The sequence below is a fragment of the Mus caroli genome, chromosome 17 (genome assembly GCF_900094665.2).
Source record: "Mus caroli chromosome 17, CAROLI_EIJ_v1.1, whole genome shotgun sequence".
NCBI classification, from domain to species: Eukaryota; Metazoa; Chordata; class Mammalia; order Rodentia; family Muridae; genus Mus; species Mus caroli.
Window position 1 is genome coordinate 22,629,035 of NC_034586.1, and position 18,752 is coordinate 22,647,786.

At 47.1% G+C, this 18,752-nt stretch overlaps 1 protein-coding gene across 1 annotated transcript; it reads left to right on the top strand.

Annotated features, from left to right (window-relative positions):
• Window positions 1–1,726: 1,726 nt before the first annotated feature.
• Window positions 1,727–13,259, top strand: Bnip1 (BCL2 interacting protein 1). The gene is made up of 6 exons (XM_021185963.2): window positions 1,727–1,973; window positions 4,248–4,340; window positions 7,566–7,657; window positions 10,481–10,582; window positions 11,726–11,844; window positions 12,691–13,259. Exons 1-6 carry the CDS (start codon window positions 1,890–1,892, stop codon window positions 12,885–12,887), a joined length of 687 nt encoding a protein of 228 aa, XP_021041622.1. The 5' UTR covers window positions 1,727–1,889; the 3' UTR covers window positions 12,888–13,259.
• The last annotated feature ends 5,493 nt before the right edge of the window (window positions 13,260–18,752 follow it).

The window sequence follows — 18,752 nt, forward strand, 5'->3', positions numbered from 1 at the left end:
AAAATGGCTAAGGAGACAAGTGTTTTTTAAAAGCATAAGCAGTAGACGGAGATGTGGACAATCCTAAATCCTTGTAGAAGAGGAAGGACTTTTTAACATAGACTCAAGTCCAGAGTCATGAAGATCTTCCAATGCTATGCAAAATTATGGAAATTTAAATCCTCTTTAAGGCAAAAAGCACCATCAGCAAAGTCAGAGTCTACAAATTCTGCAGCTCATGTGAATACTAATTTCAGTCTCGTTCATTATGAGAGATGCAAAAGAAAGGCGTTTTTTGAAAAAGAGACAAAATGATAACACCAGTGTCAGCACACCATGCTGGTAGGGCTATAGGAAATAGGCATTTCCACAGTCTTGCTGATGCAGTGTAAACTGATACAACCAGTGTGACGAAACGGGCTTCACACCACAGTCCTGGCTGGTTTGGAACTCATGGGGATCTCCCTGCCTCTACCCCTTGAGTGCTGGGATAAAGTCATATGCTACCACACCCAGATAAAAAAAAGATATAGGAAAGCTTGTGTGGAGCTAAAACACACGTCTAGTAGCTGCGGTGTTAATCAGTGCCTGTAATTCCAGCAGTTCTAGGTCATCCTTGGCTACATAGGTAGCTGGGAACCAGCTTGGGCTCTGTGAGACTCTGCCTCAGAAAAGCAAAGATAAAATACTTAAGGCCTTTCACCTGTCCCGTGTGTTCTGTCATCGTCCTCCTCCCCCTCCTCCTTCCACTTCTATAGCCTAACAAATCAAGTGCAGCTGCTGGGCAGAAGCATTTAATAGAAAATGGCTGCAGGTAGGGAAGTAACTCCCAGAGTGTTTCTTAACAGTACGTGTATAGCAACTAGCCAGCACTGAGTTCAATGCTACATTATCAACAGTGCTAGGAGCGATTCATGTCTTACCTCATTCCATCCTCTAGGTGACCTTAGGAGTGATGCTACTGAGGAAACTAGAGCAAGGTGGCTGACTACAAGCCTGGAATCCAGGCCTTTGACACTTGCAACCAACTACTGAGCACCTTTTAAGAAGTGGGTGGTACACAGTGCTTTGGGACAGGCAGGCGTGGAGACTGGGGGCTGTGTGTGCAGTTTGAGAAAAACATTTTAAAAAGAGGGAACCCCATATCCAAGACGACAGAGCCTGGAGAATCCCGGAGGATGGGGGAAAGTGTCCAGTGGTGTTGAGGGCTTAAGAAATAATAATTTTAAAAAAACACTACCCTTCTTTGAGGTTTGCACTGACATTGTTTCTATCACACCACAGTCAGAACTACTCCTATGAGATACTTGGAATCCAATTTTACACAAAGGGCAGGACCAGAGCCATAGAAATGTGTAAGGACCGCAGTGCAGGATCATGGTTGTACTAATGGAGGTGCCCCAGTGACCTGTATTTAAGTCTGCACTTTTACAAGTTTTGTGTCTTACACCATAATGCATACCTACTGTAGACATTTTGTTTTAAATTTTAAAGAAAAAATAATGTAACTTTGGTGACATCCAAGTTGATCCTTTTTTTTTTTCCCCTATCCAAAAGGTCACTAGAATAGAATAGGTTGTTGTTGTATCTCTAGTACTGGGAACAAACGTGAAGGCCATGTGGCATGCCAGCCCATCATCATGGCCTGAGTTGTATTTCCCCCTCCCCCAACCCGAACTCTAATAGTTCTTCATAATCACACTCCACTTTTCCGTTTAGTAGGAGAAGACCAGAGAAGTTGTGCGTGTTCTACGTGACAAGAAAAGTTTCAGGTCTGGACTGGTGACCTGGTTTGATCCACACAAGGTCTCCCACAGCATCACATTTGGAGAAATACGGAAAGGCGGGCAGGAGCCACGTGAACGCGCTCAAGCTTGGCTGCTGCCGCTCGCCGTAGCCGCATTTCCAACATGGCGGCTCCCCAGGATGTCCACGTCCGGATCTGTAACCAAGAGATTGTCAAATTCGACCTGGAGGTGAAGGCGCTTATCCAGGTACAAATTCTTAGGCTCCTGTCCGGCTCTCGATGGCCACCCTGACATTTTCCAGAATATTCGCGCCTGGTCCGGTTCCAGGATGGCTCCTCAGGCACCATTCGGTCGGTTCCCGGAGATCACTGACCTTCAGGGCTTTTCTTTTGCGAACGGTTGGTTTGCCCACCCCTGAGCTACCCTAAAACGCCCGCTCCCTTTCCTTGGACTGCTGTCGTGCTGGGCTAGCCCGCCCACCCGCAGTCTCGGCTGTAGCCCCGCCCCACCCCTCGCCCTGCTCGCCTCCCACGCCCACTTCCCTAAGTTAGGGACCCTGAGGGCACCCAAAGCCACCTGGCCCGACAGTCCCTGCCCGAAGCTAACTAACTAACCTGGGACGTGGTTCTAATTTTTTTTTTTTTTTGCACGAAGAATTCAAATATTGTGCAAAATCCTGGGTCAGAAGGCAGGCAGTGCCAGTACTAGGACCTGGATGGGGAAAACCAGCCTAGGAAAAGCATTTTTGAGCTTCCCTACCCGGAAAGAGACCGGAAAATGAGGCGCTTATCTGGAAGCAGGTCTAAGTAGGAGACAGTAGTGCAAGAAATCGAACACAAGCAAGAACAGGGAATGTAGAAATGGCTCCAGAGTTTGGCAAAAAGAACCCAACTGGCTCAGAATACAATCTGTGACAGCAAATAAGGAAAGGGTAGGGGTGCGACTCTGCTGGTGAGGACTTGCCCGGCGCTGGGTTCACCATCCCCAGTGCTGCATAAATGGGCTGTGCCTAGCTGCTGGGGTAAGCTTTGCCTTACTAGCCCCTATAAAAAGGAGCGTGGAGAGGAGTGTTCTCTGGTAAGCCAGATGTACACTCTGCCACATTAGCAGTTTATCCTGTGCTGTGAGGAAGTGTAATTTTGTGAGTAAGCTAGAGAACAGGTGAAGAAATGCCGCAAACTTTACTCCTGAGATGTGCAAACAAAAAACATGGGCCAATTCTAGAAAAATAAACAAGATTTATACAAGTGAGATTACCAGAGGCTGGGGGTAAATTTAGCTCAGAGTAGAGTTAAAAGTTTAGCCATGTGCAAGGCTCTGGTTTTAGTCCTCAGAATGCATCTATAAATACATATACATACATAACACAGAGTTGCTAGTGTAGTGGCTCTAGCACTTGGGAGGCATAAGCAGGACCAGCATGCATTTGAGGCCAGCCTGTACTACATAGAGTCTTCAAAAAAACAAAACAAAACAAAAAAACCCTTATATCCAAAATTTGAAAAGTTGGGTTTTCATATTATACCTTAATATAAAATTATATACTAGTATCATAATACTTTATATTATCATAAAGTTTCCTGTTAGGTAGGCCTCTGGTGACATACGTGTTTTGGGCTCTTATGGTTACTAGTGAGTAGGCATAGGCCCATACATTGTATTCTTACAGTGTTCCAGCTGTTCTGCTAAGTGTTCTACACAGAGAAATACGATCTTGGCATAGGTAAGGTGAAGAAATGGAGACCCAGAGAACTGAAGTTTGCCAAGATTGCACTAATAAATTGCTATAAGCAGGATTTGAATATATGTAGCTTAAGTCTAGAACCTGCTCTAAAATTTGGCTCTCATAATTCTGACTTTCTTTCCAGAAGCAAATTCTCAGTTCATCTTTAAACGTTTTGACTTGCAACATATGGTTTGTAAAATCAGACTAAATTAACTTTGTTACAGGTCACTAGGGATTTAGGCATCAGGATTTTAGAGTTGGAAGGATCTGAACTTAACAGTATTTTTTAGATGTCTATTTTTGTTGAACATGGAAGGTGTTTAAGCCTTTCCTAGTGAATAGCACTTTGTTAAACATCTAAGACAAGGTTGAGGCTTACCTGTTTATCTATCTGTCTATCTACACACATACAATGCATATGGAGTCTATGTGCATGCAGAGGTGTGTATTCATGTCTGTGTGTATTTGTGCATGCCTGCACGTGAGAGTCAGTCTCTCTCTCTCTCTCGTGTTTTGCTGCTGTTGAAAGCCAGGGCTCCAAGTGTGCTCTGCAAGTGCTGTACTACTGAACTGTACATCCAGTCTGTTTATTCATATTAGGCTCTCGGTGTTAATCTTACGAGGAAGCTGAAAATGAGGAGTTGGCTCTTGTGTGGAGGAGAGCAGCACTGAGCAGGATGAGGTAGAGCTTGGGCCACCTTAGCTGTGTCTGAATCTGCTTTCTCACTGTGCCAATGAGGACACTTCATTTCACTGACGGGAGAAAGGCCCCTCATCTCTTCATTGCCTTCCAGGATATTCGAGATTGTTCTGGACCCTTAAGTGAGCTTACTGAACTGAATACTAAGGTGAAAGAAAAGTTCCAACAGTTAAAACAGAGGATCCAGGTGAGTGAGGCTGCAGAGCCACTGTTCAGGAAGGGTGGGGAGCAGGGGTGCGTGATCCGGCCAAGAAGAATTTTTGCTTGAGAGTTGACCAGGTCCTTCACATGCCACCTGGAGAGAGTAGGAAACATTGTGACTGTGAGGGTGACTGGACTAACCAAGTCTGGAACCTACACACTCATTCGTTCCCTGCGTGAGTCCATTGCCAGCGCATCCTTGGCGTTTCGGGTGCTATTATTTTGCACAGTAGCCTCCTCCCAATTTCTGGAGTTACAGCCCCCACCGCTTGCTCATGACCACGCCTCACTTTCACTGTGGTGCCCGTGTCATGTGACTAACAGCCATCTCCACTGCTGTGTCCTAGGGATGAGTGCTACGAATCTGCCCAACACTGGGTGGGTCTAGAACCACCTGGCTTTGCTGCATCTGGTAAATGATATTGTCCCCAAACCGTCCTTCAACAGATACTGTTCCTTAGCCGATGAAGACAGTCCCTTCCAGAGCTGGCGGAAACGTAGGCAGAAGGAGAGCTTAGACAATGCTTCTGCCTTGAACTGACTTCAGAGTGTCAGCACTGTCGCTGTCCCTGGGTGATCTCCATCTCCGCTATTGCTTCTTCCATCTGAACTTTTAAAAAGCATCTTGCTTTCTCTGTGTTATAAACATATCGTATGTGCATATGTAGGGGTCCACAGCCATTGGTCTCTCCTTTATGTGTCTTGGGGATGTCCTTTATTTCTTCTCTGCCCCCCTCCTCCCAATAGGTAACTGTTCTGATCTGATACTTCCACATCTTCCCAGGGTTTGTTTCGCTGATATCTTCCCACTGTGGGAGTGGACATGCTGCAGCCTAACCATGTGTGTGTGGGGGGAGGGGACCTCCACCTGAACAGCCTACCAGCCTGTTTATACAGCTGTAGTTTTTTCTAGCCATTTCTTTCCTAACAGGTATCCGTTTGGGCTGCTTGCCTGCCTTAATTCTTAGAGCTAATCGTTTTCTTTTTTTTTTTTTTTTTTTTTTTTTTTTTTTTTAAAGATTTATTTATTATATGTAAGTACACTGTAGCTGTCTTCAGACACTCCAGAAGAGGGCGCCAGATCTCATTACGGATGGTTGTGAGCCATCATGTGGTTGCCGGGAATTGAACTCAGGACCTTTGGAAGAGCAGCCAGTGCTCTTAACCGCTGAGCCATGTCTCCAGCCCGCTAATCGTTTTCTTAAAATGCCTTTCTTCAAACTCTGCAACTCTGACGACTACTGTCTCCTAAGTGCCTGCATGTTTAGCTGGTGTTTATTTCCTTCCCTGGGTTTAGGTAAATGTTCTCATGTAGATGTACTCATTTGTCATGTTGTTACCCCTGCCTCCCTCCAGCCTCTCCTTCAGCATAGCTGTGTGGCTGGCATCTAGCAGGGCGATAGGCCAGTGAATGAGATTTTATCTGCGCTTCCTCAGCATTTGCATGCTGTCTAGATCTGGAGACTCAAAAAGCACTGAGGCAAATGCTTTTTGTATTTCAGCAAGGTTGTTGTATGCTAATAGGAGAGAACTGGCCTCCATCTTCAGAGTTAAGCTGTTCCTGCATAGTACATGCATCGGGCAGGGCGGTGTGTAAACATCTGTCTTTGCATAGTGATCTTCAGCTAGAATTCAGCAAAGCACACTTTTATCTTTCCAAAGAGTCTGGGTTCTCTGACAACTGCCAAGCGGCCTTTTCTAAGGAAACTGTACGTTTCTCTTTGCTCTCTTCTATCTCCCATCTTCCTTGTCATCCACTCTGCTTCTTCGTGACCCACTGCCAGGCAGAAGAGACCAGTGTAGCAAAAGATAGAATATGAGCTCTTTGTGCCGTGACGGCATTGTAGGGAATGGGGTGGGGTCTAAACAAAAAATATAGCAAAGAACTGGTGAGATTTGCACTTTTTTTTTTCTGAGACAGGATCTCAGTGTGCAGTTCTGGCTGTACTGAAACCCGTTCTGCAGAACAGGCTTGCCTCAAACTCACTGAGAGCCAGCTGCCTCTGCCTTGAGTGGTGGTGGGATTAAAGGTGTGAGCTACAACGCTCAGTCACACCTTCCCTCCCCCCACCCCCCAATTCACAGTCAGTTTTTCTTTTTTCTGCTCTAACAATATTTGTAGGGCATAAACCTGAATGTAATTTCTGAGCTGTTCAAATGACATCGGTAAGCATGCTTGTTCCAAACCAGCATATGCAAATTTGTACAGGGATAAGTAGATTGTTATCTGAATAAACTAATATGTAGATGTTTTAGCTCTGTTGAATCTTTACAGTGTGTGAGACATGAGGTATAGTGGCATCTTTACAGTGGTGACCACTGCATTACCTTGGAGTTCTTAGGACCACTGTTGGTCACCTCTGTCGTCCTTTGCCCATGGTAGCCCTTGCCTTGGTGCTTGGTTACTTTGGGATCATGAGCTCTCATCTTCTGCACATCTCTTCGGGAGTCCCTGCAGCCTGGCCAGGCCAGGGCACATCTTCCAGTGCCCAGAATTGTCACAGGTCTGGGGACACTGCTTATGTTAGTTTTGCTTCCATTCAGTTCTCAAACCACTCAGGAAAGAGAAATCTTCTCTCTGTCCAAAGTCTGTAGGGCACTGCTTGCGTCCCCTCCAACCAAACAGAGTTAACAAAAAACGTGTCCGCGCTTTCACTCTGCTGAAGAGTGGACATCCCAAGACTGTTTTATGGCTACTGGAACCTTCTGTGGGTCCTAGGTTTGGGACGCTTCTAGCTCAGCGTCAGCCCCAGGTGGCCTTAGGCTTCCAAGTTATGTTCACATATGAACTCAAACTCCCCCAAAGCTCTGTTGGAGTAAAGTACAGAGAAGGACAACGTTTAGAAACACATATAGTGTGGTGTCCTCCTGGCATTGCATTGGTGTGGTGGGCTCTTGTTTGATGTTTTCTTCTTTATTTCTGCAGGCTCAAGGTTGTAGGAGTGGCAACCCCTGCTCTAGCCAGGGCAGTTGTTCTAGAGCTGACCACTCCAGCACCCAGTTTCCTGCTCATCTTTGGGCTGCCAGGATTGCCTTCTCTTTCTTGCAGACTTGCCTATATGTTTAAAAGGATAGTTGATTACTTGGGGCATGCTCCCTCCCACTCCCAAGTGTCTGTCGTGAAGGACGCTTCAGTTACTTTTGTGCCTCTGCTAGAAACAGAAGCGCTCTTAGGTTTTCATCCTGGCTAACAGCTGTTTTCCCCTCCAAGGATCTTGAACAGTCAGCAAGGGAGCAAGACAAGGAGTCAGAGAAGCAGCTTCTACTTCAGGAAGTGGAGAACCACAAAAAGCAGATGCTCAGGTAGGCAGAGCTTCCCACAGCCACCCTGCTGGGTCACTTGCTGACTGGGAGGCGTGTACATGTGTTTGTCTGATAAGCCTGGCTTCATGGCGACATAGTGACATCACACAGGCTGCGAGTTTTCTAGATCAGAAGTCTCAGATGTAGGAGAGGGGACGGGTAGGACAGTCGTAGCTGAGTGTGTTGACAGTGCTCATGTTGTCTGCGTAGTTACCCGTGTGTGGTGTCATGTATATTCAAGGAGTTGTGCAGTTTGTAGGTCTGGGGGCTGTGTGTGGTGTTGGTTCTTTCCTGCCACTTTGTGAGTCCTAGGGTGGGACTCAGAGCTCCCCGGGCCTGTAACACAAGCACCCTGCCCTCTGAGCCATCTTCTTGACTCTGGTTCTGTTGTTGTTTATTTTTTGAGACAGGGTCTCTTGTATTCCAAGTTGGCCTCAAACTCAACATGGTGCCGAGGACGACCTTGAGTTTCTGATCCTCTTGTCTCTGCTTCCCAGGTGCTGGGGTTAGAGCACGCTTTGTTTTATGCTCACACTAAGCTGACAGGGTTTGGTGCAGTTGCTACACTGCGCAGGTGCACTCCTAGTGAGTTCAAGTACATGGTCTTAGAACCCTTGGTGCCATCACCAGTGAGCCAGGCACACCATCACATTCACTTCCGTGGCCCTGTCCGTCTTTCCCGACAGCTGAGTGTCATTCACACAGCTGCGGACAGTGAGACTGCAGCTGGAAAATAGTAAACCATAAGCAAAGAGCTGTGACAGAGGAAAACCTGTGGGAATCCCATCATGGCAGAGATTACAGAGATTGCCATGGAAACCATGGGACTGGGGAAGCTAACAGAGTCCTCCGTGTGTCTGCATTAGCAAGACCCTTTTGGGAAGGGAGAAACAGTGATGCATATTGCCAGACTTGTTTAAAAAGATGTATTCCCTGAATAGAAATTAAGAAATGTCATGTGCTGGGCATGATGGCGCACGCCTTTAATCCCATCACTTGGGAGGCAGAGGCATGCGGATTTCTGAGTTCGAGGCCAGCCTGGTCTACAGAGTGAGTTCCAGGACAGCCAAGGCTACACAGAGAAACCCTGTCTTAAAAAAAAAAAAAAAAAAGAAAGAAAGAAAGAAAGAAAGAAAGAAAGAAAGAAAGAAAGAAATGTCACGTACAGCCTTATAATCAAAGATTAGCACACAGTGGCAATGTCATCAGAACTCTCAATTCTGACATAAACTTATTTACATTTCTGTGCATCATTTATTCAAATAATGCCACCCTGAAAACTAAATTTTGGTCCATCTTGAATAGGCTCACTTTCAATGAGCTTTTCTAGTACCAGTTATTCTTGAAAAAAATTCACCCAGTATTACAAAAGTAATCATATTTTTTAGAGTTTAATTCTTATTATCTTAATCATGTATATATGTGTGTGTATGCACGTAAGTGTAGGTGCCTATGGAAGTGAGGGGCTTGAACACGTGGGAGCTGGGGTTACAGGCAGTTGTAGCTACCTGGTATGAGCACTAGGAACAAAACTCAGGCCCTCTGGAAGGACAGTACGGCTGAGGCATCTCTCTAGCCCCCAAAGGTAATCATGTTTTTGTTTTTGAATATTAAAAATGTGGGTTAGGGAGATAGCTCCATCAGTGCGGTGTTTGCCTAGCACACACGAATTCCTGGTTTTGACCCTCAGCAACACACAGAGCTGTGTGTGTGCGGTGTAGTAAGTCACACCAAACACTGTCAGTTTAGTGTGGATGGAAAGCAAAGCAAAGCATGCTGGTCCTGGTGTGGCTTAAACATCTGCGGGAAGAAAGCAGGGGCCTGATGTTGAAGCACATCAGCTTTTGGGCTGTCTGTACAGGTGCTGGCTCGCTCAGCTATGTGCCCTGCACCTCTGAGAACACCTCTGTGAACATTTTGAAGATACGATTGATTGTTTGAAATGGCAGGTCAGCCTGGTCTGCACAGCGAGTTCCAGGATAAATAGAGGGATCCTGTCTCAAAAAAGAAAAAAAAAAAAGATGAAAGGAGAAAATCAACTCTATAGATGCACTGTGGCATGAATCATCCTCCCCAGTCATAAACACATAGAATTTAAGAACCACTTTAAAAAAAAAAAAGCCACCCTTAATAGGGTGAAGAGCTCTGTTGGAGTAGTGTGTGTGTCCAGGGCTTAGCATGCTTGTTTTGAGCTGGCTGTATGTGAGTTCCAGAGCATGGGTTGGATTCTCAGAGGGATACGGTTAGCTTTTCCCATTTGTCAATGAAGAACGGCTTGCTAGTCTCGGGTGCTGCTTACGTTCGAGCCGCCACTTGCAAAGGAGCAGGGGAAGAGTGAGAATAAGACCCACCAGTCACCAGTCAGGGTGCCCTGTGATGTTTGTAGTACCTGTGCTTGGTGTCAAATAGGCAAAAGTAGCAAGCCCTGGAGGAATGTTGAAGGATATTGGTTCTTGTGGCTTGGACCCCTCTAGCAGGCCCTACGGGAGAAATGGTGGCCTGGGTATTAGGGATGGAGGGGAATGCTAAGTCATGGTTTTCAAGGATGACACCCAGACACTCGCCAGGCAGTGAAGCCACCGTGGGCCTGTGTCTAGCAAAGTACCATGTCTCTGGTCTCCCAGGGACCAAGCAGGAGATGGGTATTGACAGAACATTCTAGAGACATTACCCAGAGATTGAGAGATGTTAGGACCTGTGCTAAAGAAGAGGAAGTGGTAGGAGGCGAGGTTGAACCCTGGCTCGCACAGGGAGGATGAACTGGTTAGACGGAGCAGCCCGGTGGAGCCTCCAGGACCTCACATGTAACCCTTCCTCTTCCAGCAACCAGACCTCATGGCGAAAAGCCAATCTTACCTGCAAGCTTGCTATCGACAACCTGGAGAAGGCAGAACTTCTGCAAGGAGGAGACTCCTTACGGCAAAGGTATCATCTGTCCTTCTGGGTCTGATGTCTCAGGACCATGGGAGGCGGTTCTTTGTTTTCAGAATGTTTGCACTTTATGTTATTCTATAAGTAATTTTTTTTTCTGTTTTGATACTGAGTCTCATACATCCCAGTCTGGTCTCAGACTTGCTGTGATTTTACAGGTGTGTACCACCACACTGAATTTGTGCAGTTCTAATAGAAGATGTAACCAAGGGCTTTGTACATACGAGGCAAGCATCAACCAGCCAAGTTATGTCCCCAGCCCTGACTACATTTGAATAAACTTGGTTTGGGGTTTTTGTTTGTTTGGTTGGTTTTGGTTTTTGCAGTAATGGGGGTTGAACCTAGGGCCTCATGCATGAGGGCCAAATGTTCTACCATCCACCCCCCAGTCCTCCTATGCCAGTCCTCCCTGATAGTTTTTTAAAAGACTTATTTTAACCACACATGAATTATGGTACTAACCAGTCCTGTTGGTGTGACTGCATTCTGCCTTTTCAGTATTATATGAGACGCATCAAGGCAGGCCTTTGGTTCATTTGAAGAAGTTCTCTGGCATGAACAGACATTTCTGAGTCTCTCTGTACCTAGTTGCTTTACAGACAGCTATGTGGTTTCTGTTCCCCTTAGCAGAGCTCGAGAGCGTAGGTTTAACACACATCTTTAGCCATACTGACTGATGTTCTAGAAATGTACAAGCAGGTTGTTGTTGGTGCACACATTTAATGTCAGCATTTGGAAGGCAGAGGCAGATGGATTTCTGTGAGTTTGAGAACAATGTAGTCTCCAGAGTGAGTTCTGGGACAGTCAGGGCTACACAGAGAAACCATGTAATGAAAAACAAGAGAGCGAGGGAGAGGGGGAGAGGGAGAGTGGAGAAGAGAAGAGAAGAGAAGAGAAGAGAAGAGAAAAGGGAAGGAAGGAGATGAATGAATGAATGTGTGCTAGCTGGCTGTGTTACCCACACACCTGTCATCTGGGTGGCTGAAGAGAGGACATTCTGCCTCCTAGGCCAGCCTGAGCTACATTTTGAGGTCCTATCTCAAAGCACAAAAGAAAAAGCACTGATGTGATAGGTTAGAAATGGTGCATTTGCAAGCTAGGCGTGTGTTGCTATTGTTCCTTCCTCTGGACTTGCAGGAAAACCACCAAAGAGAGTTTGGCCCAGACCTCCAGCTCCATCACAGAGAGTCTCATGGGGATCAGCAGGATGATGTCACAGCAGGTGCAACAGAGCGAGGAGGCTATGCAGACTCTAGGTAAGGAGGAGGAGGCTCTCCCCACCCAGGGCTTCCCAAGTGTGTCCTAGGAGATCGCAAGACAGCTTGATCCTGGCAGGGAGGTGTCCTGCCCCTCCTCTTCTTCCAGTTATGCATCTATGCAGAACTGGCCGGCCTCTCTGGTGATGGTGTCAGCAGTGCTCTCAGGGGGTCTGGAAGTCTGGTTTGCAGCGTGGGCGCATGGGTCTAGGATTGCCAGGCAGGTTTGGGAATTAGGGCCACTGTTACTGTGAGTTCCTTTCAAATGTACCAGCTAGTGGCCAAGGAGAGGCTGCTTGACGCCACTGCATTCCTGGCAAGCGCCTTCTTACCATGGCTTCTTGTAGAGACGTGGCCTTTCCGGGACCTTTCAGTGTAGGATACAGGAAAGGCACATGCTACTGTTCATGAGACTTCACATGTCCACCAAAGTAGACGACGAAGGTTGGTGACTTCTTGAACCTACCACCTTACTCTCTTGGCTGTCACTCAGCCATCTTGCTTCATTTCTACCCTTAGTTTGTCCTCTACCACAGACATCATCCAGGAAAATGGCTCAGCACATCTAAAAGCTGAGAGAGCTGGAGACTTGGCTTAGTGGTGGAAAGCAGGAAGTGCTCCTGAGGAAAGCCAAGTTCAGTACCCAGCAGCCGTGTCAGGCTGCTTTCAATTGTGCATACACCCACACAGACACGCACATAGTTAGCAAGGAGAAGAATAAATCTCACCCACCACACACACACCCTCGGCTCAGGCACTGGCCTTGTTGACGGCCAGCCCACAGCTTCAGCTCCTTATGACCCTGGAGGTGCAGTCTGAATCAGGATCCTTCCTCTTGTGTTGCAGTCAGCTCCTCACGGACTCTCCTGGATGCAAACGAAGAGTTTAAGTCCATGTCAGGAACCATCCAGTTGGGCCGGAAGCTCATCACAAAGTACAACCGCCGAGAACTGACGGACAAGCTGCTCATCTTCCTGGCCCTGGCCCTGTTCCTCGCTACAGTTCTCTATATTGTGAAAAAGCGCCTCTTTCCATTTTTGTAAGCGAGAGTGGCAGCTTTGGCCTGTGCATGCCTGCTTCAGGATCCAGGGATCTTAAGGACTAGCCGGGCTGCCAAACTGGATTTCCCTCGAGTGCTCGGTGAACCCAACAGAGGGAAACACAGCAGCCCAGCCTCCTGCCAGAGGGCTTGGCAAGGGTGTGTGGAATAGAGGATCCGAGAACCTTCAGGATGGAGGCACTCCAGCTCACCCAGCTTCCAAGGACTGCAGCTGCCATAGAGAGCACATTAACACTGGGACTTGGTGTACCTCCTCTCACCATGTCCAGAGGCATGAGTGCTGGGCCTGTGGAGGGAAGAGAGGAGAGGCCAATGGGAGGGATGGCTGTTCCCTGAATAAACCTCATTTATTTAATAGAGTGGTAAATGCTTAACATTAGAAGATATCCCTTCGGTTATGTGCATGCCTCCCCGTGTTCTGATTCCTAGGACCTGAAGTTAGACAAGGAGTTACAGTGGCAAAGGGAGGGCTCAGAGGTTAAGAACAGGCTCTGGCCGTTCTTTCAAAAGACCAAGGTTCCATTTCTAGCACCAACATGGTGGCTTACCACCACCTCTAACTCCAGTTCCAGGGACCCTCTGTAGGCCTGAGGCAGGCACATAGTACATTTATATATGTAAGGCAAGCACTCATGTGCATACTTTTTTAATTTATTGAGGGTGAGAGAGATGGCTCAGTTGTTGGAGGTACTTGCCGGTTAGCCTGACACCCTGAGTTCCCTCTGCCCCATGGGTGGGAGGGGAAAAGCAGCTCCAGGGAGCTGTGCAGCTGTGGCATGTGTGTGGGCTGTGTCTCTGCGTACGCACAAATAGAACAAAGTTAAAGCACCACAGAGCATCTGCCACAGGCTGATCCCTAGACATCACCAGACATGGACTTGTAAAGCTAACATGCTCTCTCCAGCATCAACAGAAGAGAGGTGTCAGTGAGAGAGACCCAAAGAGCTGCACTGGAGCAGCCCACACTGGCATCTCTGAGTGCCCAGATGGGTCTTTCTCCTAGCATCCTGGCATGACCTGGGGCATTGCAGGGTACTCTGTGACTCCCTTCTCTCTGGTCCAGACTAAGCACGACAGAGTGAGAAACCAGTCCTGTTGACACCCAGCTGTGCCCAGTTCTGTCCATGCCCCAGGTACAGGCTCCCAGCTAGGTCAGCCCTAGAGGTTCCCTATGCTGTCAGTCTGGCTGGCATTGTCCTTGAAGTTCATAGCTTGTTCATAGCACTGGAGGCTCTGGGAGGTAGAGTGAGTGGAAGATCACAGGCCCAGAACTGGAAATGTTCAGACCTCGTGGTCTTAAGCAGTTTACCTTATGTTGCTGTCATTTTCCCTGTCCACACAGTGGAAGTCAGAGTCCAAACCAGGCTGGTGTGAATGAAGGGGAAACAGGAAGTAGCTAGCAGGTGTGGCAGACGTTAAGCCTTTGTCATGAAGGGACAGGTCACCTTGGGACCAAGTGTATGCTGTTGGCTGTACACATCAGACTGATTTACTGAGTACATTGTAAGTGGAAAGGTGTGTGTGTGTGTGTGTGTGTGTGTGTATGTGTGTGTATGATGGTGGGTGATAGAAATTCCTAGCCCAGTAGTACAGAATCCCACACATTCAAACTGAACCGTCAGTCTCCTGACTGGGAAAGCTCCTAAGGCAGTAGTAGTGGATTGCATATACAGAGTGTACACTGGGCATACCCAAGTCATTGGTTCCATCATGGCAGTATGGAACAGAACCACATGAGATTTCTGTAGAGACGGTGTGAGACTAAAATCCCATGAACTGTTCAGTTCTGCAATTTTCCATTTTATATTTTTATCTGTGGTTGGCCACAGATAGCTAAAGCCATAAAGAGCAAAGTCATAGATAAGGTATGTATGTAAAGGAGGACTTAACACACACACACACATATACATACACACACACCCCAAGTACATACACACACATACCACACACACACCACATATATACATACACACACATATATACATATACACACACCACACCACACACATACACACACACACACCCAGTACACACACACACACATACCACACACACACACACACACACCCAGTACACACACACACATACCACACACACACACCACATATATACACACACACACCACACACATACATACACACCACATATATACATATACACACACTCATACATTCTTAATTCTTGACCTCCAAAGGCACTTGGAGGTGCAAACTATACACACAGATTATAGACAGATTAATCTGAGAGTGCAGCCGTGACGGGAAGCTCCCCCTCGGATTCCAGCCTTAAGTGTGGCAGGTGGGAGCTTTCAAGCAGGGATTTGTCTTGTCTTAACGTTTCTCTTTACTCTCCCCACTAATTGTCAACATCCTCACGCTGTGGAAGTGTGTGGGCCCTGCGCTCCCTAGAAGTGTCCCTTTGGCCCTTCTACTTTGCCTTCTGAAACTAGAGTCTGATTTGACCTATTGAGTCACCAGGGCCTCATCTTGAACCTCCACCACAGCCTGACTCCCTCTTCAGGTTAGCTGTGCAGAAAGCGGCCTTCCGCACTCAGCCAGGAGGGGGCAATGTCCACACTTACTCTGCACTCCCGAAGGAATAGAGCTATCTCCAGGGACTGAAGTGCTCTAAAGGCTACCTTAAAAGGAGGGAGGGTGAAAAAAAGACAACTAAATGCACAAGACCCCTTCGTGTTTTGGTTGGGCTATGTTCCATAAGTTCCTTTAATATTCAATTAAGCAACAAGGCAAGCTCATATACTACATTTTGATTGGCCAATGGTGCAGCCTTCAAAGGGCTGTTTTTCCAGAGGTGTTTTGCTAAGCATCTAACCATATCTACCATATCTGTATCGACTGTATCTGAAGCTGCAGTAGTGGACAAGGTGAGCAGATGTACATGCTAAATACATCCTCAATGTGTCAGAAAATGCAGCGAGCTTTCTGTATCTTTGGGTTCCCCATCTGCAGATTCAATCAACTTTACATTTAAAAAAAAGAAAAATTTTATACTCTATAGACTTTATTTGTTATGCCCTGGATAGGACAGTGTAATGAGTACTTTTCCAGCATTCACACTACTTAGGATGCCAAGCAAGAACCCTGAGCACACAGGGCTCTGAGGCCCCTTAGTACAGGGGAAAATGGATCTGCCTGTGGAGGATCTGGGTGGAGGAGAGAGGGCAGCTTTGAAATATTAAATGAGGTCAGGGCTGGGGTGTGGTGCTGTACACCTTTAATCCTGCCACTCAGGAAGCAGAGGCTGGCCAGTCTGGTCTACATGCTAAGTTTCCTGCCAGGCAGGGTTGCATGGTAAAACTCAATCTGGGGGGAAAAAAAAAGTGGTCAGCTGATAGAAGAGGGGCAGCCACCCAGCAAGCTGGGGAGCCTAACCAGCTCTCAGGTAGTACACATCTTGTTCCCCCCCCCCCACTTCTCTGTCAGCTAGCGCTCTTTCTCTCTCTCTCTCTCTCTCTCTCTCTCTCTCTCTCTCTCTCTCTCTCTCTCTCTCTGTTATTCATTTTCTGCACTAAATGCCCACTTAGATCAAGCTCCCTCTGCTTTGTCCTGCACAGTCTCTAGGAGCCCAGGTCCATGTACCTATAGCTTCAGTTATCTATAGGAAGTCATCTATAGGAAGAGCACCGACAGCCCCAGAGTTGTAGGACAGATGAGCCTCCTCAGGTGCTTGGACCGCAGCTACCTCTGTCTCTATGTACTGCTCCTTCTTCCCCAACACACTTCTTCCTGGAGCCTGTTAGGGGTAAGTATATGTCATCCCAAAATGTGAGTGTGTGAGACCGGAATAATCTACTCAGGGTAGACTTTTCTGGGGGCTGGAGACATGACTCAGTTGTTGCTCATCCAGAGGACCTGGGTTCAGTTCCCAGCACCCACATGGCACCTCACAGTTATCTGAAGTCCTCTTCTGACCTTGGTGGGCATCAGGCACATACATACATTCAGGCCAGACACTCATACACATAAAATAAATCTTTTTTAAAACATTGCTTGTTTTAAGAGAGGTCTATGTAGCCCTAGCTGTCCTGGAACTTGTTCTGTAGACCAGGCTGGCCTTGAAATCAGAGATCTGCCTGCCTCTGCCTCCCAAGTGCTGAATATATGCTACCATGTCTGGCACTTTTTTTTTTAATTATTGAAAATGGACTGAAGAGAGGGGTCAGCAGTTAAGAGCACTGACTACTCTTCCAGAGGTCCTGCGTTCAATTCCCAGCAACCACATGGTGGCTCACAACCATCTGTAATGAGATCTGACGCCCTCTTCTGGTGTGTCTGAAGAGAGCAACAGTGTACTTCTATACATAAGATAAATAAATAAATTAATTAAAAAAAAAAACCTTAAAGCAATATCTGGCTATATCTGTGTGGCTACACCAGACACCTGACTCCCTGAGTGGCACTTATCTACATAAAACAACCAAAAGTCACCATCCATTCCCAGGTCCTCCTCCTTTGGTTCCTTGTGCACCTCGGATGCTGGAGGAAGGTCAGTCACTGTCTTGGTTTGCAGGATTTTCATGTGCACATACAAACCAAGTGTGGTTTCCTCCTGTCAGTCTGTTCTAACTTAGTTTATAGCCTGGCTTGAGATCCTGGAAGTAGGACAGTCATGCTCTCCTTCATCACTGTTCCTTCGCCCACTCTATCTTCTTGAAGCCTTGTTGCAAACCAGGAAGCAAGACTGCATCATTGCTACTGAACCAGTCATTTTGAACCTTCGCATTGCTGGCCGTAGATGACCTCTAATGCTCTAATGCGGGGGGGGGGGGGGGGGGGGGGGAGGGGGATTCTGCAATAGGATTCAATTTAAAGGTCCTTTAAGGAACAAAGATATTTTAAAAGGCTTGTTAGGGGGATTTTTCAAGATAGGGTTTCTCTGTGTAGCCTTGGCTGCCCTGGAGCTCACTCTATAGACCAGGCTGGCCTCAAACTCCTACCTCTCTTTCTTGAATGCTAGGACTAAAGATATGTGCTGCTGTGCCCAGCTTGAAGAATTAAAAAAAAAAAAAACACATCTATATAAATTATTTTTTTCTTCCTGAGCTAACAGTGGTCTTCCCTGAGCCAATGGTGGTCTTCCCTAGGCCTCTACTCACAGCTTTGTCCAAGCTACGCTTGAGCAAGGGCAGAATAAAAATAGCTATAGCTATCTAAGAGATAGATGGTCTGGTGGTGCTGTCAGGGATGAAGGACTGCAGCCTGGGGCTGGAAAGTGTTATTACACCACTGTCCCTACAGCCTCCAACAGTGGGCTCAGGCTACACGAGTCACCCGGGGACCCACAGCATTGGGTGTAGTGTTTATGTTCTTGGCTCTTTAAATGGGTCATGGTAGCATGGTCAGGGAGACCTGAGTCCTAGTTGTACTCTCACTGGCCTGTGTCCCGGGGCTGTATTTGTCTGTACTTGTCCTTGTCTGTGACTAAGGCGCCTCTGGACAGTAACGGTGTCTCAGAAGTCCTGGGAGGATCATAGGATGAATACAGCAGCTGCTCGTATGCCAGCTGCTCCCAAGTCACTTGTGCAGAAACTCTTATGGTCACCACCAAGCAGAAGCAAATGGCTTCGTTTCTCTTTCTCATTTTGAGTAAAATGTGCTCAAATAAAGAAGCTGCTGCTGGGGTTGGAGAGGAATCAGGACCAGGTGTGATGGGTAATCTTTGGCTGTCAACTTGATTGGATCTGGGATTAACTAAGATGCCTCAGGGTGAGTCTGTGGGGGGACTTCCTGGGGAAGGAGTAACTGAGCTGGGGGCACAGTGTGGCAGAGCCTTCCGGGAGTCACTCAAATGTAAAGACATCTGAGGGAAATGCTGTGTTCTTGCCTGC

Bases quoted from the DNA above. Each gene is read 5' to 3' on its own strand.
- Bnip1 (XM_021185963.2), top strand. From the start codon at position 1,890: ATGGCGGCTCCCCAGGATGTCCACGTCCGGATCTGTAACCAAGAGATT. The intron at 7,658-10,480 runs GTAGGCAGAGCT...TTCCTCTTCCAG, and splicing joins CACAAAAAGCAGATGCTCAG to CAACCAGACCTCATGGCGAA. The intron at 11,845-12,690 runs GTAAGGAGGAGG...CTTGTGTTGCAG, and splicing joins GGAGGCTATGCAGACTCTAG to TCAGCTCCTCACGGACTCTC.